At 35.2% G+C, this 24,690-nt stretch overlaps 1 protein-coding gene across 1 annotated transcript in view; it reads left to right on the plus strand.

The window, feature by feature from the left end:
- Nucleotides 1-1,799: 1,799 nt before the first annotated feature.
- Nucleotides 1,800-24,690, plus strand: part of Uxs (UDP-xylose synthase) — a 42,329-nt gene continuing 19,438 nt past the window's right edge. The window contains exons 1-6 of the mRNA XM_089647532.1: nucleotides 1,800-1,931; nucleotides 2,473-3,205; nucleotides 4,559-5,058; nucleotides 19,540-19,719; nucleotides 20,622-20,727; nucleotides 22,004-22,117. Coding sequence (XP_089503658.1) covers nucleotides 3,145-3,205; nucleotides 4,559-5,058; nucleotides 19,540-19,719; nucleotides 20,622-20,727; nucleotides 22,004-22,117 — 961 coding nt within the window. The 5' untranslated portion in view covers nucleotides 1,800-1,931; nucleotides 2,473-3,144. The remainder of the gene's footprint in view (nucleotides 1,932-2,472; nucleotides 3,206-4,558; nucleotides 5,059-19,539; nucleotides 19,720-20,621; nucleotides 20,728-22,003; nucleotides 22,118-24,690) is intronic.

Consider the following 24,690-nt stretch of genomic DNA (forward strand, 5'->3'; position numbering starts at 1 on the left):
TTTTTTACGGGTAGATTTTTTTTTTAATATTTGTAGGGCGTATTTCATAGGTAACAAGCAATTCATTCGTTTTCGGTTCAATTTGTTTACACATTCTAGATAAAACATTATTTTATTTGAAGAATTTAAAAATTTAATTCGGTTAGTGTTGTAAAATATTGCTCGTTTGAATGTAGGTATTCGTGAAACTCGATTTGAAACACCCCCGCAGTTCCTTCTTACCCCACAGTAGTCCAGAGATACTGGTACCTACGTAATAAAAACACGTAAAGTAAGCTATGCATCTATTTATAGAAAGGAGATTATCTGTGGCGGTATATCTATGGCCGCGTGGCTGACAACGGGCGGGCAGCGTAGTTTTTGTTTGTATCCAAATCTACAGTTTTATTCCGAGATTTCTGCACATTTGACCTTAAAAACAAGAGGAAGGTCACTGTCAAAAATGTAAACTCAACAGACTTATCTAGTTACTTACTTACGAGGCACTTGTCTATGAAATCAAGGGTGTGGATATATATTAAAAAAATTAAAAAACAATGTACTAAAAATATGGATTCTTAGTAAAGTTCTAATTTTGGCCGCCTGCAAATATTTTTCTAGATCAATTCACAGGTAGGTACAGATAAATCGGAACAGGTTTATTTATGAATCAGATTAAAGAGATTCTTCTTTGTGTTGGTTTACTCTGTCATTGGGCTAATACTACTGGGTAAGAGGGTACTGCGGGCGGGTATTTCAAACTAGTTCCAACCAGTCTGACGTACTCTTTGAATACTATTTATGAAGTTATTGCAAAAAATCAATCCATACTATAAAAAATACTCGTGAAGTTCCAGCTTCAAATGGCAGCGCCTTGCGCACCGTACCAACCGCACATATTGTATTCATCACAACCAGTCTACGTGAGTAATATATCTATGGTCTGCAATATCTACATCAGGGTTGCCAATTCGTGGAGAATCCCAAAATTGCCGGGAAATTATATATTTTTTCTAAAAAGGTCTATTTTGAAAGACCGAATGAAAAAGAAAATCCGAAAATGACTAGATAAAAAATAAATGCTAATTCCGTTTTATTTTGGAGGTAAGGGGACTTGTGGGGAATTTGAACATCTATTCATCTCTTGTGGGTATTTTCGAACATATACATTGGCAACCCTTGTTCAATACAGCTTTGAAAAAAAAACGTAGACTTTGTGATTTTCGTAGAATTGGTGCGTTCTCGGGAGTGCCGAAAATTAAAAGTTTGATTTTTTCAATATTAATACTAACCATAACAATAAAAAAATGGAAAGTTAATATTGATAAAAAAAAAAAAATGGATTGGAGTTTCTTATTGCCATTGTGTTGAGTTGTCCGGCTACCGCAGGTTATGGTAGATAATAAAAAAAAACTTATTTCATGAAGTGATATCTACTTGACTTATATTTTGTAATAATAAACTTTTAACGTTTTTTTTACTTTTGTTGTGGGTCCAGCCATTTTTCTCTTAGTAAGTAAGTACTTATCCCTTTTTTAATGGGATTACACTTTATTGCTTTATAATCCAGTGTTATTGGAAAATGTACACACCCCTCTTTTTAATATAAAAAATAGGTATACAATACAAGCCTTAGTCAAACCCTGAATGCGATTATATTATAATTTTTCTATTTGTTATTGACAAAAGCGATAGATCAATAACTATATTACTGACTGTTTCAAATTGTTCAAACAATCGGTTATTCGAGATCTTAGGATCTTAGCATTATAGGTCATATTTTTAGTACACCACCTGTTTTAGTTGTGCTGTAAAGAAAAACGGCTGTATTTTTTCCCGTCTGATATAACCATTTGTCGCGCAATCAAGAACAAAATCATATTGAGCTCGTTGATAAAATTATGAGATCAAAATTTATCATATCGCCAAGTGGTTCAAACCGAAAATAATTGGTGAGTATCAATTTCGTGCATTCAATAATAAGTGATTCAAATAATATGTGATTTTTATGTTGTAATTGTTTCATTTTTTTACCTTACGTGTTTGTTCTAGTAGATTGTTTTGCATCCAATTATTATTGGATGATTATTAGTTAAACATATTATTTATTTTTTATATAAATAATTATGATTGATTGATTACTTTTATTGAACCATCGTATCATCCCATCTAGCGAAACTCTGTCCAAGCTTACCTACGATATTAGCTTATAAATAATTTCCACAGGTGATGGAATTTACCGTTATTCATTAATTAGTTTACCATATTTATTTCTAATTTTATAAATAATTATGATAGATTTACGATTACTTTTATTGAACCATCGTATCATCCCATCTAGCGAAACTCTGTACAAGCTTTATCTAAGATATTAGCTTATAAATAATTTCCACAGGTGATGGAGTTACCGTAATTCATAAATTAGTTACCCTTATATATTTCTAATTTTTGCACTTTCTTGTCTAAAAAATATAATTTTTATCACTGTTTCAGATCTACGAAATAATCTGTGTGCCTAACATACGAAAATCTTCAGTAACTTATTCCTCGTCTTTGCGTTAAAATTAATAAATCTCTGTGTTTCTATTTCTAAACTAATAAGTTTTTTTGAAATATCCCGTCTAGCAGCTATCCGACCAATATTCTTCTTGTTTAGTTGGGAATCATAAATTCCAACGGGTACTGATTGATTTAATGTGCTTATCTGTGCAAAATCTACCCGACCAAAAGAACATATATTTTTGGTTATTATTCGGGATCGCTGGCATTAATTTAAGATTCTCAAAATCAAATGGTCGCGTTCGTTTTTAAGGTTACACTGGTTTTTTTTTACTCCCTCCTTCTTCAGGTAGAAACGTCCATCATAGAGCAGGATATTTTTCATTAATTTTTTTTTTTAATCCACTTAAAATAATAATAACAACGCACACCGACTTCATAAAAAAGTTTGCAGTTTTGTAACAAAAATCATCCGCATTCACGAATTCGGTACCTACTTAGAATGTTACAGTTTTATCAGCCATAAATAATATAATAAAAAAGAATTCAATGTTGGTATTCCTGTGTAGGCCACTTTCATCGGTGAAATTTGTGCAAATGTCAAATTCTAAAAATGTCTTCTGTTGACGAGACGTTCCCAAAAGTTACAAATTATAGGTGAAAATAATGTTAGCACGGATGAGAAAGATGAGATTCATAATATTTATCACATTTTCTATTATTTTGCGTAAGTACCACTGTCGCTTTTTTGCTTGAAATACTTCGGTAACGATCTTTGTTATTGTTTTGTTTCATGTACATACTTTTATTATTTATATACTGTCTTCAAATAGCTATTCAATCGATTACACCTGGAAAATTGTTTAATGAATTGGTAATGATTTTCTGATATTACGCTGTATTTTCTGCCTGTTTTATCGACTTCTTTAGTTACGTAAATACAGAAAAATAACCTGTTTTGACAACTTTGTTCTCGTTTTTCGGGATCGATTTCTGTTGTTGTTAATATTTTAAGTATTACGACCTAAATATTTAAAGTAGCCGGATTTATATATGTATATATTTGTAAATCAAATGTGATTTATCAATCGTTTGCTAAAGAAAAAATCACAAAACTTTCCATTTATCATTTTTTTATTGATAACCTACTTTGCTTCGTAAACGACCATCATAATCGATAATATTAGCTTTCAAATCTAAATTTCTAGAATATTAATTACGCATTACTAAAAACATAAAGGTTTCATACTTTTATTTGCTGCCATACTTTTATATCCTGTTTTCTGACTGCTTTTAAAATAGTCTATTTATAGGCTACCGAGTTATACTTAGGAATGCTTTAAAAGGTCAATGTTTAGGCTTTTGGGTGATTGTTTACCTAACCGCCGCACTTCTAGCCACGGACCTTAAAAATTACACTTCGTTTCAACTATTACTCTATTTACATTCTCAAAATAGGTTATCAGATTCTTAGTTCATTTTTAACCATATCTCCCGACGTAAATAGTTATTTTCTTACAGTAAATAAGTTAAAATGAAGTGCAATTTCCATAATCTGTGCCAATTAAAAGTGCGGCGGTTAGGTAAATATTTACTAGCTTTTCTTTTTAACGAATTTTGGTACGTTTTTTATTTGTATTAGTACAATTCAAGTGGTATTTTAGAAGTGTATATCTGGACGGGTTGTTTCACAGAAATTGAACAATTAAACAATCATAACAATCAAATTTCAATATTAACAATCAAATTTCAAAGTTGAAGTTCTGTCATTATTTCACCTTTACTGGCCTTTAATGATATAGTAAAAGAACTTGAATAGAATGTTCACAAAACTTGAAAATCAACTTTGGAATTCTGTAAAATAACCAATCCTTAGTCATCAAATGTATTTGTTTCACCGCACAAATTTTGAATGCTTTTTCTTATTTATCAAAAAGTTGTAAAAATAAAACTGCACTGTTCTACTGTTCTCCTGGAACACTCTTTTTTTGTCAAGAAATACAAACATTCCCGATTGAGTTGCCTTGATTTTGACCCTTGATCAAAAAATATATGTTTTTACTAATTCTTTCTTTATTAGTTTTAGCGTTTTATAAAAGCCTAGTGCAGACGGAAGACACGGATGTATACAAAAAAGACGTTAAACTGAAAAGCGTTAAGTCGAAAGGTCATGCGAATGATTTCGCCGATACAGTGTACGAAAATGTAGTCGAAGAAATACCAGAGAAGATCAAGCGACCGAGTATAGTTAAAGATAAGCTTAAAAAATTAGAATCGCACAAGTTTAGTTTCATAGATGAAAACGAATTCGGTCCTGACACGTTGGAGCATCATTTAAAAGATAAAATGGCCGAGAAGGATGAAAACGGGATACCCAACGATGCTCGGGAAGTTCTGAAGCAGGATGATAATGATCTGGCGAACAATCTGGATAATAATGTGGCCAGTGTGAGCAATTTGGCAGAAGCTCACAGGAAGATTTTTGAGCTTGAAGAGAAGCTTAGAAGTCTCGAGGTTAGGATACCGAAGAGATTTCCCGATGTGAAGTATCTGGATTATAAAGCCAGAAAAAGGATTCTTGTAAGTATTTCTTTCTTATTTATTGTTTAAATTTAATATGTACTCCATGGATAACAGGAAAACTCCATTAATGGAGGACTGAACACAGTTGGTGATAACAAAAAATTGTCCAAAGAAACAAAGCTAGCAGTCTACAATGTGTTCCACAAAGGTAAATGCAGGTAACTTATATGAGACAATGTATGAATGTTAATAAGGCAAGGAGTGTGTGCCAAGTTTGGTGGTCCGTCCTGTCTGCGTACCCCTGCGGAGAAAGTTAGTTTTTTTTTTTTTTGTGCGTATTTAGACTGAAAACAAACTTTCGCAAACGTCAATCTATACTGAATAAATCCAAAATGGCGGCTAACTTTAATTCATCTTTTACCATCTCTCCCGAAGTAAGTAGTTAGTCATTTCTTGCAGTTATTACTTTGAAACGAAGTGTACATAGTCTGTGCCTATTAAAAGTACGGTGGTTAGGTAAATTTTTACCTGAAAATATTTCGAATTCAGCTAAAATCTTCCGAATTGAGCTAAAATCGAACAAATTCAGCTAAATTCTACCGAATTCAGCTAAAATCTACCAAATTCAGCTAAAATCTACCGAATTCAGCTAAAATCGATCGAGCAAAAGCTCATTTTTATAATGAACCAAATCGCAAAATGAACATTGTATTGCAATTTTTAACTATATAAATATTTGACGATCTAGCGATTTTTGTCACCAATCTACCGAATTTTTCAACCATCATCTACCGATTTTCATTTTCTCGGCATGGCATCACCGAACACAGCAGAAAATATGTTTATACCTTGGAGTAACCAAAGTCTATTTTTGGCACATTTTATATCCCCCTATAAAATATTAAATTATCTTCGACATGTACAGTTTTATTTCAAATGCAATAAACGCAACACTGTCCGTTTTATCATTTAAAATATATCAATATTCATTCTACCTGCAATATTCACACCTAAAGAATTAGTTTTTAAATTGTTGAACGGTGCACAGTTCATTTTTATTGCGTACCTACCGTCTCCTTTCCTTTTTTGCTTTATCTATTTGCATATTCACAATATTAGAGGCTTGTTCTGAATTATGTATTGCGGGTCTGTCTGTTTACCCGAAGTAAGGTCAGTTTTATATTACTTTAGGTGAAATTAACAACATATTATCAAATAATATGGAAATAAATTCTTTCTTTATTTATTTAGAATTAACGGCACATGTGTAATTTACATACAGGATAGTTATTGACACTATGAGTGTATATAATACACTATGAGTGTCAATAACTATCCTGTATAATATAGAAAAAAGATATAAAAGAAGATAAGAAAGGTTATGTAAGTAAACAAGAAAAAAGAATATATGTACATTAGTACATTGACATAAATACAAAGACACATTATGTTCATACTAATCGAGCAAAAAATATGTCACGTTGTTATTTCTAGATTTAAATCGAATAACGAAACGCATGAGAAAAGAATAGCTACAACGAATTTGTGTGAATGAATGAAATGGCTACAAATAACATCATATATAGCTAAATGAATGGAACGCATTAGAAAGTGTTAGCCATTCAAAGAATATGTGTACGGGAGAAACGGCTATATTATCGATTATTACCGACCGGTCGGTGGCCGAGTTGACATCGCGCTTGGGTCCCTCTCGGGCGTAGTGTGTTCAATTCCTCGGCTGGCTAAGTCCTCCATCACAACACAAGCAACATTTTCAGCTTACTGTGGTGGTAGTAGGAGATTTTCAAATATTGTCAGGTTATTCGTAACCCGGGAATGTTTGTCTTTCTTTTTTAAAAAAAAAAAAAATAAATTATCATGGACGACCTTCGTTTCTCAGATATTTTAAGCATTTGACATACATAGAATACATGCGTGTGATGTTTGGTAATAAGTTGGGTTTTCAAGCGGTAGATGGCACCAGTCATAAAGCTTACTGCAGAGGCCGACAGATGTCGCTAGAGTGTAGCAATTGCCTGTGGGATATTATTGCCAGACAACAAGCTTCTAGTAAGAGAGAATTACCAACCCTCGGGTAATGAACAGTGTAGCTAAATCCAGACTTATTTATTGTAACGTAAATAAACGCAATTATCGTAAAGCAGAGATATAACAATTGGCGCAGCCGGTAGGATATTGATTTGACGTTTCATTTTATATCGATCATTTCAGCGGATTGTGATTATTGTTCAGCACGATAGAAAATATGTAAAATTGAGACCTGTACCGTTCTATACTCTTATACCTTGGAGTATATGTCTTTTATAGTGTGACAGATTGCCGCGTGAATACAATCCATAGAAAACACTTTCGATATACATTTTTAATTTCATTTTTTATTTATCTCATATTCAAGTGTAATAAATAAAATGTACTAAAATATTGTTGTTTTAAATTATAGTAATGAATTTTAATTTAATGTAATGAATTTTAATTTAATGTAATGCAATTTGGTGAACAATATTCTTTGTCAATCTGTCGTTTGCCAATATGAATAGATAAAGCTTGCGCACCTTAAAAATGAATTATGACCCATTTATTCTGTAAAAATTCCTTAAAATCGCATTAGAAGATATTGAGGGGGGATGTAGAGATGTTAAAATTTTAAGATTGTATGTATTTTTAGTTGAAAAGCTGAAAAAAAAAATTAGATCTCGACAACAGCGCCACTTATTGGGTCCAAAACTATCCTATGTTTCAAGCCGGAACCAAACATAAACATTCACAAAATTTCATTTAAATTGGTTGGGCGGTCTCGGAGATTAGTGTGTACAAACACGGTGGCACATGATTTTTATATATTAAGATCAAAAATTTTCTTCCGTCACTTAACTTCAACAATTTCAATGAATGTAATAAAAAAGTCATAATCTGTCGATTCTAAAGGAATTCTAAGATATTACTAAAGATATTAATGTGATTATTAAAGACACGTAACCAAATTGTTGAGTTATATTCTAGAATTTTTCTAACAAACAAATGTTTCTTGAACGGTAACTCGATTTAATTTGCCTCTCTGATGTCTAAGAGTTGAAAGGTTTCATGTAAATTGGGGAGAGTATTAATCATTTTACCTAGCTGTGTGTGTATTCTACGGATTAAAGAAATTCTTTGTGTTCGGTATAGAGATGAGTGGGTTCTGTGTTTTGTTGGAGGCCTCCGAGGAGTGCTTCCTTTTAAAAGAACTCAACTTCTAGAAGTGGGTCTGGGTTCCACGTTCTTGGATACGAACTGTATAATGCACGATTCCAGCCCCGAACTCGGTCCCGGACCAGGACCAGGACTCGCACGGGTTCGGTACATACGAAGAGGCATTCGGGTCTGAGTCCGGGTGCGAGTTCTCTAATATAACTAGATAACAAAGTAATAATGTATTATTCCCAATGAGTTTATAAAACTCATTTCGGGAAAGACAACATAAGAAAGGACAAGGCAAATAAATAAAATACACTAAAATAAATAAACGCAGATGTTATTATGGAGTACCAGAGAAAGATTGTGTTAGTCATTAATGAAACTGCTAAGGAAATAGCTTTTAAGAGCTTTTGTCAATGTTTTTTGTTCGTTGCCGGAAGTTTTAAATTTCTAGGTAATGTGTTATATTGTTTATGTGTAAGGAGTTAATTCCAAATTTGGTCGTGTAAGTAGATGACGATAAATGTATTTGATTTTGTGATCGTGTTTTGTGCTGGTGTATGTCAGAATTAAAGACTGGTTTAGTGTTGGTATGTGAGGAGTGTTGAATTATTTGTAGAATGGCAGTTGTGATGTTATACTTTGGCAGGACTGTAAAAGGAAGTATTTGTGTCTGTGAGTATAATATCTTTGATATGTGTATCCCATTTTGAATGTTGATTTTAAAAAGGAGTTGGAGTGGAATCTGCTTCCTGCAAAGGACTCAAGTTCAAGAACTCATTCCGGCTGAACCTACATATCGCTGTTCCATATTGTGTGTTGCACACATAATACATATTATCTTTTATCAGTTGATTTAGTTCCAAGTATTGATTATACAATGATAAGGGGCAGATAATTATTTCATTATCAAAGTGATTTATATCTGACCGACTGAATATGATACTTAATACAGGAAGTTTTATTGTAATGCCATTAAAGTGGAGATTTTAATACTATATAAATATTACAAAACTAATATTGACTTTTTCTCTGTAAGGCTATTGTACGCATAACTGTATATGTTTTCTGAAAATCTATTATAGTGGTGTAATCATCGTAGTGATAGCCTTGTTTAGATAATGATGTGGTGCAGTTGCAGGTACAATCAGATATGGATTAATTTTTGGATTATTATGCCAAGAATTATATTTTTGATGGAAAACAAACACTCTGTGGGTCTGATAAAATATGAAAAAATAAATAACTTCCGGTAACTTAGTTTTACTTTACTTATTTACTAGCTGACCTGTACCTGACGTTGATCGACTTTTCTCTACTTTCAATAAATATAATACAGGGTTTTCCAATAAGAGGTGTTATTTTGATATTCAATCGTAAAAGATCAATGGTTTCGTAGCTTGTGTGGCACGTAGCGCTGTCTTGTTGAAAGTAAACGTTGTCCAGATCAATACCATCCTATTCCGGCCATAAATAATCATTAATCATCTCTCGATAGCGCAATCCATTCACCGTAACTGTTGCTCCAGCCTCATTTTCGAAAAGGTAAGGTCCAATGACTCCGCCGGACCATAAACCGCACCAAACAGTCGCACGTTGAGGATAGAGAGGCTTTTCAACCATAACTCTTGGGTTTTCCGAGCCCCAGATGCGACAATTTTGCTTGTTGACGAAGCCACCGAGGTGGAAATGGGCCTCATCACTCAAGATGATTTGCATTTGATTCACTCAAGTGAATTTTAATAATTTCAATGCGTTGTTGAAGCGTGTATCGTTCCATTTTTATTAATGGCGTAGTTTCTACTTGTCAAATGTCAAAAAATTACAGCTACAAAAGTAACATCTACCGAAATAGCGGGCTATTCAAAATAACACCTCTTATTAGAAAACCCTGTATATAAACTGTTGTAATATGGCAATGAAATAACATTCAGTTGGTAACACTACATGCACAGGAAGTAGGTGTCAAAAGTATAAGTCTCTGTAATGGCTGTAATGTGTTGGCTCTGTTACAATAAACGTTATTTTGGTTATTAAAGATCACCATCTATTATTTATCAAGACTACAGGTTATGGGCCCAGAAGAAATTCCGGAAGAAATTCTCTAAATGATAGTGAAAACCCTATCAAACTCCTTTGCATAGTTTAGAAGAACTAAGCGCACAAACAGACAGACGCGGGTAATGACTTTGTTTTATACTATTTAGAGACACCAATGTATTGTCTCGATTACAAATTTAGTAAAAGTTTATCAGGAAACGGCCTGTAATCCCGTTTTTAGTTCTAGGTGCCCCTATACGTGGGTGTTTTCCTTTGATACATGTTCGCAACCCAGCGGCTGTGACGTCTATGTACAACGGGTTAGTGAAATTCATCAGGGTTGTCATTGGATGACTGTCGGTGACAATCATACTCAGTGGTTGGCTGGGTTGTTTTGGGTTTGAACCGTCTATGAGCACTTTGGACAGTTTCATTAGTTACGCTTTATCAGATTAATTCCAGTACTAGGATTTGATCCTTTTTTCAGCAATGTACTAACCCTCAGGCTGCAGGAAGCATCTAAAGTAATTTCATTGCGCTTGCCTCTCACGCGGCTGCCGACTTAAGTCATTTTTAGGTTAGAATTCTCGCTGTATTGCGTACAGGCATGTAACAGAACCGAAATTCATTTGCAAAAATTCCATATTCACATATCTATCGAGAATGTAAATCGGCATTTATAATGATATATGTGTATGTGCGTGTTGCGTGTTTTATATATTTTTTTGTGTTGCGTGTATATGTTTTATTCTTTTATGTTATAGAATTTTGGTAATATTGTCTTTTTGTTCTTTAATCCATTTTTTTATTTTGTGTTTGAACTTATTTTTATTTTCCTCAATTTTTGTTTCAAGTGGAAGACTGTTGAATGCTTTAATAGCGTAGTATTTATGGTGTCTTTGTCCAAAGGTAGTGTTTACCGTCGGAGTTTTTATGTTTTCTTTGTACGCTTGTCTGACCGGTCTATTAGTGATATTTTGTGTTTGTTGGGCTTTGTTTTTTTGGTCGAAAATGTAGTTTAGTAGTGTTTTAACATATAATTGGCGTATATCAAGTACGTCACAGCTTTTAAATATTTGGTCTGTGTCGGTTAGTTTATGTTTTTTGAGTATTACCTTTAATATCATTTTCTGTGCGATTTCTATTTGAGTGATAGCTGCGTTTGTTGCTCCTCCCCAAGCAATTATTCCATATTCTATTATTGATTGGCATAGTGCAAAATATATTGTTTTCAATTGTTTTATTTTATATATGTTTCTTATATTTAGGAAAATGTGTATTGTTCTGAGGAGCCTATTTGTGATTTGTTTGATGTGATGTGTCCATCTAAGATTATGGTCAATTACGATTCCTAGATATTTGGACTTTACAACATTGAGACATAACCCACGAAAAACTGCAAGACTTTTGGCTTCCTTAACATTTAAAGGGAGTTCATTGAACACTTTGAAACCTTTATAATAAATTTTGTTTCGTGTTGCCGATAAATTTGTCTTAGGAAGCCTAAAATCGTTGCAACTTCTCGTAGGATAATATGCTTAGTAATTTTTTTTTTGTTTATCTTGGGTAAGGATTTAAAGCGACGAAATAGGTTTTCTTCTTCAGCTCATTTCAAAACGGCCGCGCCAGTACGAACGGGCTTGTTCAGTGCGCATTCGCATTAGACAATTAGTGCAATACTAATAGAAACGTATGCCCACTTTTCGTTTTAGGCCGATTTTGAATTTCATTTGACATTTTCATTTTCGCTGGAATAAATGTAAATATTTAATTCAAATGTTTAATGTAAAAACACATTAGCTGTTAACCTAAAAATAATACTAATGTTGTTTTTTGTTGTGATGGACTTGCCCTGGGATAAATTTTTTTTATTATTGATTTATTATGGTGGGAAAGAAATTTTCAGTTGGTCTCACGACGTAGGGAATTACCAGATGTTGGACAACTGATTTTAAAACAAGTGCTTAGATTTATTATGGTGGGGAAAAAAACTTGGAACATGCACTGTATCGTCAGAGACCTCCGGGGTGGTTTGAATTCTTAGATTTTATTCAGTGGAGTAGCGACGAATTTAGTTTGGGGCGGATAGAAAAAAAAACCCTAACAAGATCAATAAGAAACAATTCAACTAGGTTGAGCAATGCTACTAAGTGACTTTCTAAGTATGAAATACGCCGTTAAATATAGTTACGTAATTTTCTAAGGATTTAGACGAATTATAATTATGAATAGCGAGGTAAATAACATTTTAACAGGACGAGTTTGGAATTTGCCTAATTAAATTAAAATCTCGCAAGAAGATTTAAAAATAAAACTATTACATCATAATTATTTACTACATCCTAGAATTAGGTTGGTAATTTGAAAAGCCGGGCTAAAATGCTGGTGGGCCGACACGCCACTGGACTGGAAGGGTCAAGTTTCATCCTTTGAACAAAGAATAAGGAAGTTGAGTGAAAAATATTTTGACTTATAAAAAATATAAAATTAAACAGTAACTTTGTAAACATTTTTAAATTATAATGTCACATCACAAAGTAACCGCTTCATATGAAGAAATATAAAAAATATGTTCATGTAGATAAAAAAAATATCGATTCTAAAAATATAAATATATTTCTATATTATTATTCTTAGAATTAGTTAAACGTTCTTGAAAAAGCATTCAATAGCAATAGACTGTATACGCTCCACGATTGGTCGAAAGAATTCTGACGTCACATGTGTCGTGACTTGTACGTTCAACGGATCACCTATGGTGCATCTCTTTCTATTACATGAGAGATGGTCGGTTTAGATGAGAGAGGTGTATAGGCCAAAGGTTTATTTGGGTTTGTCAAATATATGTACGTATTTGTTGTTATTATTATATGAAATGGATTTCTAAAGATACATATTCGTATAGTGCTTTATAATAATATGTTGTTTATTGCATAACTTAGAAGTTTTTATTATTATACATGTCACATAGCATGTGATACACTTCAGGCCGCCGGCCGCCCAGAAAGGTCTCACAGTGAACTGGGCTGTAAACCGTTATTTTACTTTTGGTCTTTACTTTTCTGCGCGGTGGTCCTGAATTAGCGCGTGGAACGTCAACAAGTAGCGACGGCAATACCGTACAAGTACCGTACTGGGCGGGAAAAGCAAATATTCTAACTTAAAATATTAATTTAACTTTGAAATCTTAATCAATTTTCTTTTTTTTTAATAACATCAATTCTAATAGACGGTTAACATTGGTAAAAAAATTACTGGAATTCCTTGTTGAAGAATTAAAATTTTTTCCATACAAAATGCTTGAGCGTCGTGGTTTTCACAGTTCTAATGATGTCACACCACACCCCGCCTCTTACCGCTCGGATTCCGCTCGTTTTGGCGGGCTTAATAAAATTTAAACTTTGAGAATTAATTTAATTATGAAAACAAACTTTAAAAAAAAAAAAAAAAATACCAGTATTTAAGTTTGAATGCGAACATTGATAAAAAAAAATAAAAAAAATGGACTCAACTTCCTTATTGGACAGTTTACTTGAGAAGTAACAATTTATTGGTTTTGAAACGATTTAAATTAATGTGACGGGTTCTAGAGCTCATAATTGATGAGGGTTTTTAGAGCGTTTCTGTTTTTGAATACACGAAATTTCGAGAATCCAAAAGAGATAAATTAGATATCGCATATGGAGAAGGCGGAGTTGATTTGGGGGTTGGGGGAGGAGACGATAAAGATGGTCTGGATTTGAAAGCGCGGGGAGACGGTCGAGACAGTTAGCGTGAAAGAACGGGAGAAGGAAGTCGATAGTCGTGGTTAAGGAGCGCGGGCGGATAGTCAGTTTTTGATAGTCTAGATTGGTGAGAGCTAAGGGGCGGTCGAGGGTGAAAAAAACGGTTCAAGATAGTCAGTTTGAAAGCGTTGGGAGACGATCAAATAGAGTCAAGGGGGTCAGAGTTTCAAGGTCTGGGAGACGGTCAGGAATAATCAGGATCGGTCAGCGTTTTAAGATAGTCGAGTCAGTAAAAACTAGGAAGCGCGTCAACAAGAATTAATCGTCGGGACGCGAACACGGCTAAAGTCATTTAGTGTAGAAGGTGTGGTTTTCTAACAGCATGAGTATTTTACTGCATGTGACTGTGTTTGTTTTTTTATAATTATTTGGATTGTTGACACTAAGATGTATCGGTAAGTCTATTATAATCTAATTATTAACACTTATTTCCCTAATGTAAACCAAATAATTCAATTGTATTTTGAAGTAAGGGTATTTAACTTGAGTACTATAGGTAATTATGTTAAAATCTTGAACGGAAGAACTTGCGACAATAGTCCGGACCCGTTAGCAAAGGAGGCCATAAATCACCTATTGCATTGAAGACGACCGGGTCTTGGCTATTACAAAAAGGACGAAGAGTGGTTACTCAAAAAAAAACGCTTTAGATTATTCAACAATAGGCATTGTTTACGAGCTAGGTATCTTTCGTTATTTAACATGAATTCTAATAATTCTCCAGTAGTTATATTTAGCGTCAGAAATATATAAAATATAAACCATTGTAATTATGCGATGTTTTATAATTTGGCGAACGGTTACACAGGCCTGCAAATTGACACTTTTTGATAGTTTTTTCACCGTAATGGGTGAATCGTATGTATTTTGGTGCGCTGAGTCCAAATATGCCCTCAGTTTTTCTCCAGCACGTAGGGATTTTCCGCAAAATGAAAATGAAAGTTATGCAAAACCCGCAGTACATATAGGTGAAAATGCTTTTTGAAATGAAAAATAAATATATATTACTAGTGGTTTATTAACATTTTTAAATACAATTTGATAAAAATAATATGTATATACAATAAGGATTTATAATTCTTTATAATATCTACATCTTTTTCCCTCAAAACTCCGTTTTCAGCTTTTCCGTTTGTGTGGGATGTCTGGAAGTTCTCTATGGAGCATTCGACAGTAGTCTCCCATCATATTCACATCCCATCGTCCTTGGTACTGGAATACCGGGTCCATGAGGCACAGGTCGAAGTGCAGATTGCATGTTTGGGTAACATATATCTTTTTTATTTGTAGAATTATACCCTTGTATGTTGCAAGAACAAAAGTAGCAGTCATCGTGGTTTCTCGGCTCTCTCCAAATCATAGGCACCCCAAAACGAAAAGATTTCGCCTTACCTTTAGACCACTTGCGAAGTCTTTCAACACAGCCTGAACACACTCCATGAGGGGCCCAAGATTTTTCTTGATCTCCGATCAAGATAGGATATAAGATATATATAAGATATCAACCAAAATAGGCAAAGTACACTTTTTTAATAAACTCCGTAATACTTCGAGTTTGTTTTTTTAATACAAGTTCGCCACAAATGTAACAGAAACTATGAGGATTATTAACACAAGCTCTTGAAGACATTTTGAAAGACACTTTAAGAATGTTTAAATTAAAATGAACAAATCGAAGGACAACGAGGGGTATATATAGGACAATTGGAAAATCCAGGTTATACCATCTTAGTCACTAAGCAAGACACCTTTCTACTGGGTTTCCATGATTCATACGCTGATTAATACTGTTAAATATAATAATTTTTATCATATTTCATAGTTTCTGATATAAAACTATAAAGCCGAATAGGAAAAACCACTTTTTTCGGCCTATTCATAAATATACGCTTTAAGGTAGGCAATCCCGCAGAAAATTCTTTAAGGAAAATTCTTACGTGCTGGAAAAAAACTGGGGGCATTTCTGAACTCAGCGCACTAAAATACATAAGAATCACCCATTATTTTAAAGAAAGCATTTTGGTCGCAGGCCTGTGTTATTAGTCGAAGCAATCAGATACCTATAGGCGAAGTGGTAACGAATGGAACGGTTAATTATATGCTTCAATGCCTGTTATTTGACAATGAGTTATCGTATCCTCCTTGGGAATTCAACTTATTCTTCACAGAATTCATAGAATATATTTAATTAAATATAACTTATTCAAACATCACTCTCACTTAGCCGTGTGCCGCGAGCGCACCATTATTTCAACTATTAGAGCCACGTGCGTATACCTACGTACCACTAATACCTACTTCCAAGTCCGTTTTACGAACTTTGTGAAGGCTACGGTCTATTGTAGTTATTACAGGGGTTTCTCTGTTAGCATATAATTTTCATTTCATTTTTGAATCGGGATAACGCAGCGGATTGAAGCTAGCCGCCGAGAGAATGCATCTGTCTGGCATTCCTATTCTGTCAAGTGAGATTTTCATTTTTCATAAGTTTGGCGGGGACGAAGTGTACGAATTTTCCGTAGGCTGTCCTATCTTATCAAAGCGACAAAAGCGAGGAGAACGAAATTTGTGATTGGCTTGCCTAATAGGGACTTTTGTGTTAGCAAAGTTGATAACCCTGGATACCGAGATAAAGTCTATTTCAGTAGAGCAGTGCCGGATTTTCCCCTGCTCAGGTGTGGTTGAGTTATTCCCGTAAAAGCATCGGTTTCCGTCGAAGGTGTTGGAGGACCAGCCTTAGATAGTCACCCTGAATAGACCCCTGTTTCGAGTATTTTCAGCTGGTGAGAGGACGCTTTCACGGAGTTCAAATCGAAGGGAACGAAGATTGCTGATGGGCTTTCCTACTTGAGTCAACTTGGTGGACGAAGGAACAAAGCGGATAAGGGCTATGCTATTCTTGTCTGGCGTATGAGGAGGATTTTCTCGCTGACAGAACGAAGGGATCGTGACGAATATGAAGTTGTTTCGGCGATTTCTGACGTCCTTCCTGTCAAATTCAATAAACACTTACCCCACTATAGGAGGAGAAGTCATCCAGAATTAGGTTGGAAATTGACTCCGACTGAAACCGTTTGAGCTGACGGAGATCTGATGATTTCAGATTCACGACCTGATGATTCCAGTATCCCTGATCCTTAGCGCCGGAAGTCGAGGATATCATTTTCTACCATTCTTTGATATTTGAGGCGAGCGGAGGGTGACAAACGATAGAGCGAATGACCATGACTTTAAAGTGGGGTAAAATCTCCCGTCTCGGAAACATTCGTTATGTCGGATGGACACCCTCATTCAAATTAAATATTGAAATGACTATTTTGAGTGTGGACGAAAGACTTGAAGTATGTTCTGTATTGTACATATGATAAATATGTGTCATTACCTCTACTGGAACGAGAAGCTGTATAGACTGGAGCCAGGAGCTATTTGGAGTAGCGTGACTGCAGAGGCGAAGTCGAACAAACTGAAGCTGAATTCATCATTATTCTTACGAGCGTAAACCAGAGGGGTGTTCACGGGACTCCCGAACTCCTGACGTTGCTGATGCAAACCACTTCAGTATATGTTTATGTTTGAGGTTAGTAGAGTGGACTCCTAACTTTCGGCATACTGGCGAAGCTTAACTCATCATTGATTTGGGGGAGGTTGACGCGACCTAAACCTCGCGCTACCCACGTGACCCAAATGGTTCCTGACATCGGACTATCATGCCACCGGACCGGAGCAGCTCCTTATACCTAACGGTATAAGATGAATTTTCATCATTCATCATCATCATCAACATCATCAGTTACCACCAAGGACCCACATCCCACCTTCATCACCCTCTGGCAGGAGGCAAAACATGTCATTATTTCATCTGTCGCTGAGCGATATTCAATTAATTTCTGGAGGTGTTGGGATTGGACCATCAACTTGGCTGCTCTCGAGCTGGTCACGTTGATGGATGGGATTTGGACGGAGACCAATCGAAAGCAACACATGTTTTGTCTCTAGCTATTCCCGAAAATACCTACTCATAGAAATAACTCACAAAACTAACAATCCATAGTCAAATCATTAACTTAGAATTTTGTGCATCTTGAATTGAATTGTCTATAGCGAATTTCATGTACTTGTAATTAATTGTCTCATTATATTAGCACATTATCGACTGCAGCAACCGGAAACGTTTAGGCGAGCAAACAAGGTAGGAAAAGGTAGTTAAAATCAGGGTAGTCGGTCATTGTCTTATTTTCAAATCATACAGAATGTAACACGCCTCATCTAAAAAGAACCAAAGTTACCACAACCAATTAAAAGGATCCTTCAATGAATTAATCACTGTCGAAACAAAAAATGACACAACGTGACATATTAATTCGTTAAGATTGAAGGGTTGATAAACCGCGAGAAGTTGCAAATCAAACATAACAAAATATTAATACGTTAAGAAGTTAGTGTAGACGGTTAAAAACATTACATTGTTTAGAAAATTAGTGTTGGAACACAGTGTATTTTATTTCAAATATAATTTTGACTTACATAGTGCCCAGAAAACTGAATTGTAAATTTAATAATATTGTTTTAAATATGACTACACGAAGGAAAAAAATGTTATCCGAAGATTAAAATGAAAAATATTGCATACAGGATAAATAGGTTTATAAATAAATCCTTATTTAAAAAAAAAAACATTCTTGATATCGACACATAGATCTAACAATAGGATATAAAAATTCATACACAAACCTACGTGAGTACCACTCGGTACCGCCCGGCCCTTGTTTGTTTTCAGTAATGCTTTATCTACTCGATTTTATTTTGTTTGACACCACTGAAATTCTTAATATGTATTTAATTTTGTTTATATAAGCATCTCCCCAAATCCATTATTTTGAGTTATTTATGAATACATAGTTAAGATATGGATGCGTTACTTGCGCTAGGTTTACACTAATAAAATAAGTTTAAATATAGTTTTGAAAATTATTATTGGTTGCCAGACCAATAATACTTTTTGTAATGTTCCGCGTGGAGGTGACATCACCCATACATTTGAACGCAGCCTAAACTTTAAGTGTGGTCAGGTACTACAGGTGGGGTTTTCACCCCCTTACCTACCTTGGTACTCATCATCCTCTCGTTGGACGTAAACATGGATAATAATAAGCCAGGCTCTCTAATCTTATCTTGTCGCATCCTACGATACGGACGTACTGCCAAACCGAGAACTTGAACCTGGACGAAACTCATGGTCACTGGCAAAGTTGAAGACAGGAGAAACGGAGAAGATCACCAATGCGTTGCATTGATTGGGTATCACAGACGTCCGGACCGTCGGTATCTGCGCCTCTATATGCAGCTTATGATCGTGGGGAATGGAGAACTCCAGTCCATCAAGGCAATTGGACCGGGAGTCACGAACCTCGGCAATTGAGAGTTGGTTGTTTAGATTAGGTTACGTGATACCTTACCTGCCGGCTTGGTAGAGCTTGGACTCGAGGAGGAGATTAACATTATACTTGTTGTTTTCCAGATCACCGGGGGTGCCGGCTTCGTGGGTTCCCACCTAGTGGACACCCTGATGATGCAGGGCCACGAGATCATTGTAGTGGACAACTTCTTCACGGGACGCAAGAGAAACGTGGAGCATTGGCTCGGGCACGAGAATTTTGAGCTCATTCACCATGACATTGTCAATTCCTTGTTCATCGAGGTGAATTTTTAATCACATGTTGGCAGATACATAATGAATTATTGTTGTTATTAAAGTCTTTTGCTCTTTTAAGGAATGCAAAACGATACAACATTCCCATGGATGTCTAATTTTATATTGATGTTAATGCATACTCATGTCGTTTGTTTTAAATAAATATTATGTCTCACCAAAGGGTAATGGCTGTCAAAATGTTATACCGGGTTTTAAGTAAATTTTATTGATTTATATCGTTAGAATTTCTATCAGTTTTGTTTGGACATTTTACTTAGTTTGGTAAGGCCCTTCTACACAGAGTTGTATACCATCATCTCACAAACAATCTGTTGCACACAGTGATACTCAAGTATCCCATACTCAGGTCGCAAAAAATTTGATGCACTCAGTGATACGCACGTATCCAATACTCACGTCGCAAACAATTTGTTGCACACACATGAGACGAGGAAAAGAAATGAATTGGGACTCCCCTTCGGGAAAAAAACACAGAGTCAAAAGTCATTGATGTACGGAGCGTTGAAGATATTTGGAGAGCTACCAGAAGAAATAAAATCAGAAGAAAACATAAAAACATTTAAAATTAAATTACGAAAATATGTGATTGACTCATTTTAAATGTGTTACTATAATTATATGTATATAAGGATTGTATTAGGACATAGATAACTATGTACCTACTTAAAATACCGCAATAAACAATAAACACAGTGATACGCAATGACCAATGCCTTTGTACGAACGTTGTAGATGTATAGCGGTAGTCACTAAGATTCTTGAATCGTCGAGTATCAAATACTTGCGTATCCCTTTGCAAGAAGAGTCTTATCTGTACAGATAAATCTAAGTTCCTCATCATAAAATTTATTTGCTAGGGAACTCAATTTATAATTTTCCGTTTTCAGGTTGACGAAATTTATCATTTAGCCAGTCCCGCTTCTCCTCCGCACTACATGTACAACCCGGTTAAGACAATAAAAACTAACACCGTTGGGACAATCAACATGCTGGGTAATACATATTCACATTAAAGCTTTGGATTTCTCTCTGATTATTCTTCGTGTCAATCTTTTCACATTATGATTGAAAATGACAAACATAAATGTGCAAGACGACAGCACCGATTTTTTTTACCTGATAGATGCTGTTGTTTTTATCCGTCCAATTTGCATGATACTTGATCAAGTGACCATGTGTGGATGTAAATTTGCATGACGAGTGTACTTGAAGACGGAATCTATTTTTGATTCTACAGTCTTGATCAATCTTCAAGCGTCATGAATGTGTGTGCTCGTTTTTCAGTTCTGTCAAAGTTATTCAGTTACATGTACTGCGACAACCACAGAGTACCGCGACCACTCAAAAACGTGAACTCACATGAACTGACGTCACTTTAAATATAATGGAACGTGTATAGCCACTACTGGATCAAGTCTCGACGGTATTGGACGGTAAACTTGATCATGTGTAGCGGCCATTAGTTTGTTGAATGATAATTTGATGGTGCGCATCATGTACAGCTGTTGCATAATTAATGTGTACATAATTGTATTTATTTTTCTTATAAAAGTTGAAAGTAGTTTTACTGATTAAAATTTGGTGACCTTTTCAATAAATCTATAATTTTATTCTACTATTATGAAGCTTGCTTTTTGACTATGTGTAAACAACCCAAATGGACAAAAGGGAGTTATATGTTTTTTTAAATATTCACGGCCAAAGTATTATCGTCATTAATTTTTGGGTTATTATGCCGTGTTCCGCTTTCTCCTTATTTAGCCAACGTTTCGGATAACGTTACAGTGTCCATCATCAGGGCAGATGTGTAGTTTGTGGTGAAGTGTGTTTATATATTATGTAGAAGGGATACCATTTTGCTAGCATAATGTGATTTCTGCGTTTAGTTTTGGTGTAGCCATCTAATACCAGGTTCCAAGAACTATTAAGCTTAGCTCCGTCGTTCCTATAATTATTATTTATGGTATTTTGTGGATTTCAATTGCCTCTGTAATTAGGTGCGCTCGATGTGTTTTAGGCCTTCGATGAACACTGTAAGGCTGTCTGAAACGTTGGTTAAAGAGAGAGGAAGCACAACATGGCATAATAACCCATAAATTAATTACAGTAAATTACGAGTTATTTTTGAATGTTGCGATTAAGTAGCTACTGAAAGTGTCTTCCACTTTGGAGAAACGAGCATTATGTCATCTTCGGGATAATAAGCACACCAAGTTTTTGCTGCATCATCAGTTTATTTATAATATTGTTTATTTTGTTTTGTTTGAAGGTCTGGCGAAACGAGTGGGAGCCAAGGTACTTATAGCGAGTACCTCCGAGGTATACGGGGATCCCACGGTACATCCACAGCCAGAGACCTACTGGGGACACGTCAATCCCATTGGTAAAATCACTTTATTTCTTACCAATCACATTTGACAGTGTCTGTACTGTATTTATTTACAGCAAGTAGTCCATTTATAAAATGTAGTTTTACAGAGATACATAAACTGAAAATACATAAAAGGAACAAGTGATATATAAGTCCCTAGAGTTTATACTTCATTTGTATTAAAGCACTGTGAAACATACAATAAAAATGCAATATTCCCACCACTCATCTGGTTTGGTTCACTCATCCGCCTCCAGAAGTGCTGCTCTCGCCTCTGTCGGTCAAGCAGGGAACTATTCCAGCGACTCCCTTATCGGTGGGTAAGGAAGGGATCGCACTTGACATACCAGTCTCCCAGAAGAAGCAGGCTTTTGCAATGGCCAGATTCGAATCGAAGGATGAAAATGACCTCATGGAATCGTTATTTTGTAACAAAAGGGTTCACACTGAATATATTTTGTATCAGTGTAATAATAATAATAATATTTGGCTAATTTATATAGCGCCGTTTTCGTGAGAAATCACCTCAAGGGCGCTGTACAAATTTATTTCTTAAATAGTTAATACTAGAACTACTGACTTATCTCTAAGACTTATATCTAGTGACTTACGACTAAGGCCTATAACTACTATCTTAACGTCATATATACGAGTATTTACATATTTAGCAACTTACAACTAAAATTAATATTAACAATCTAATCTTACTAACGCCAGAAGAAGAAGGAAGTTCTATTATATTAGGGTGTTTTTATTGTTAGCTGGATATATATGTTAAATGAATGAAATTAATTAATAAAATCAATCGTCAATCTTAAACGCATCTAGATGATTCATCTGCCAACAATTAAACCGATTGACTTGTTATGTTCCCGCTGATATTGTCCATTGTCCATTGGTAGGCAAGTCAATATACAACTTTGAATGAACGGAATCGCTAGATAATGGAACAATTACGGTATAAAAAAAATGAAAAAAAATAAATATTTGGATAGAATGACGGATTTATGGAAATGAGTGTCTGAAAAAGTGAGTTTTTAGTTTGGATCTAAATTCTGTTGGGCTGGTTATACACCTCAATTCCATAGGAAGTTTATTCCAAGCCTTAGGGCCGGATACTCCGAATGCACGATCACCAAACTTAGTGTTCGGATTTCGCTTAGGTTCTTTCAACCTTCCAATTGCAGATGATGTCGCTGATCTAAGGGTTGACTGCCTTAAACCAGTATTTTCCGGAATGCATAGCTCAGTAATATACGGTGGCGCCATTTCGTTGATGGCTTTAAACACCATCCAGCATAGCTTATACTGGATCCTTTCAGGACACTTCAGCCAGTGAAGATTTCGGAGGTGTTCCGAAATGTGCGAAAACTTGGGTACCCCGGTGATAAGCCTTGCAGCGGCGTTGAACACTGATTGTAGTTTATCAGTTTCGCATTTAGGAAGATTTGCATAAATGCCGTTGCAATAGTCAAGGCGTGATACTATATATGAATTCACAAGTAATTTAGTTGCCTCTGTTGAAAGATTCCTACGAACTGACTTAAGTTGTCTAAGGTAGAAGAACCCCGTGCTAACGGTCTTATTTACCTGACTATTTAAAGAAAGGTCTGAATCCAGATAAACTCCAGAAGTTTGACGGTTGTTTTAGCAATTACGTCGTTGCCGGAAATGGCGATTGGTGAGTTTTCTATTAAATGTTGGCGTCTATGTGTGGCTGCCCAGAGAATCTCCGTTTTTGAAGGATTTAGCTTAAGTTTATTTGAGGATATCCAGAGATTAATTGCTTCTAGACACTCAACTGTGCGAATTTTTAGGCCGTCGATCTCATTTGGTGAGCAGTAAAAGTATATTTGCTGATCGTCAGCATAACAGTGAGATAAAAGACCAAATGACTCGATAATTTTTGCAACGTCATTTGTAAAAAGAATGAAGAGAAGTGGACCCAAAACGGATCCCTGGGGTACCCCTGAAGAAAGTTTTGTGAAGTTGGACTGTTTATTTCCAACCTTTACTGCTTGCGAGCGATTGGATAGATAGGATTCTAGCCAATATTTGATATTAGAATGTAAACCAAACGTTACTTCTAGTCTCTTAATGAGAATGTCGTGGTCAACGGTATCAAATGCAGCGCTCATATCCAAAAGTGAAATAAGTGCTAACTTACCTGACTCTATGGCAAGGGTTATATCTGACAGGACACAAAGTAATCCGGTTTCTGTTGAGTGGAACCTCCTATATGCAGACTTTTTTTTTATTTTTTATTTTTTATTTATTCTTTAATATATTTGTTATACAATGGTATAGTATATTGTCCTCCACGCTAGGAGTTCACCTGTGTTGTGGAGGACTTGATTGATGATTGGTGATTAATTTATTCAGATTTAAGTGGGAGATTATTTGAGAAGCCACAATTTTTTCTAGTAGTTTAGCTACGAAAGGCAGATTTAATACAGGTCGATAATTACCCAGGTTGTCGGCATCAAGCTGTGGTTTTTTAATAATTGGGGTAACTACAGCAGACTTAAGTGTACAGACTGAATATATTTTATATCAGGGTGCAGACTGAATATATGCTGTATCAG

This window comes from Hesperophylax consimilis, chromosome 26 (genome assembly GCF_061612785.1).
Source record: "Hesperophylax consimilis isolate HC1 chromosome 26, BYU_Hcon_1.0, whole genome shotgun sequence".
Classification (NCBI taxonomy): domain Eukaryota; kingdom Metazoa; phylum Arthropoda; class Insecta; order Trichoptera; family Limnephilidae; genus Hesperophylax; species Hesperophylax consimilis.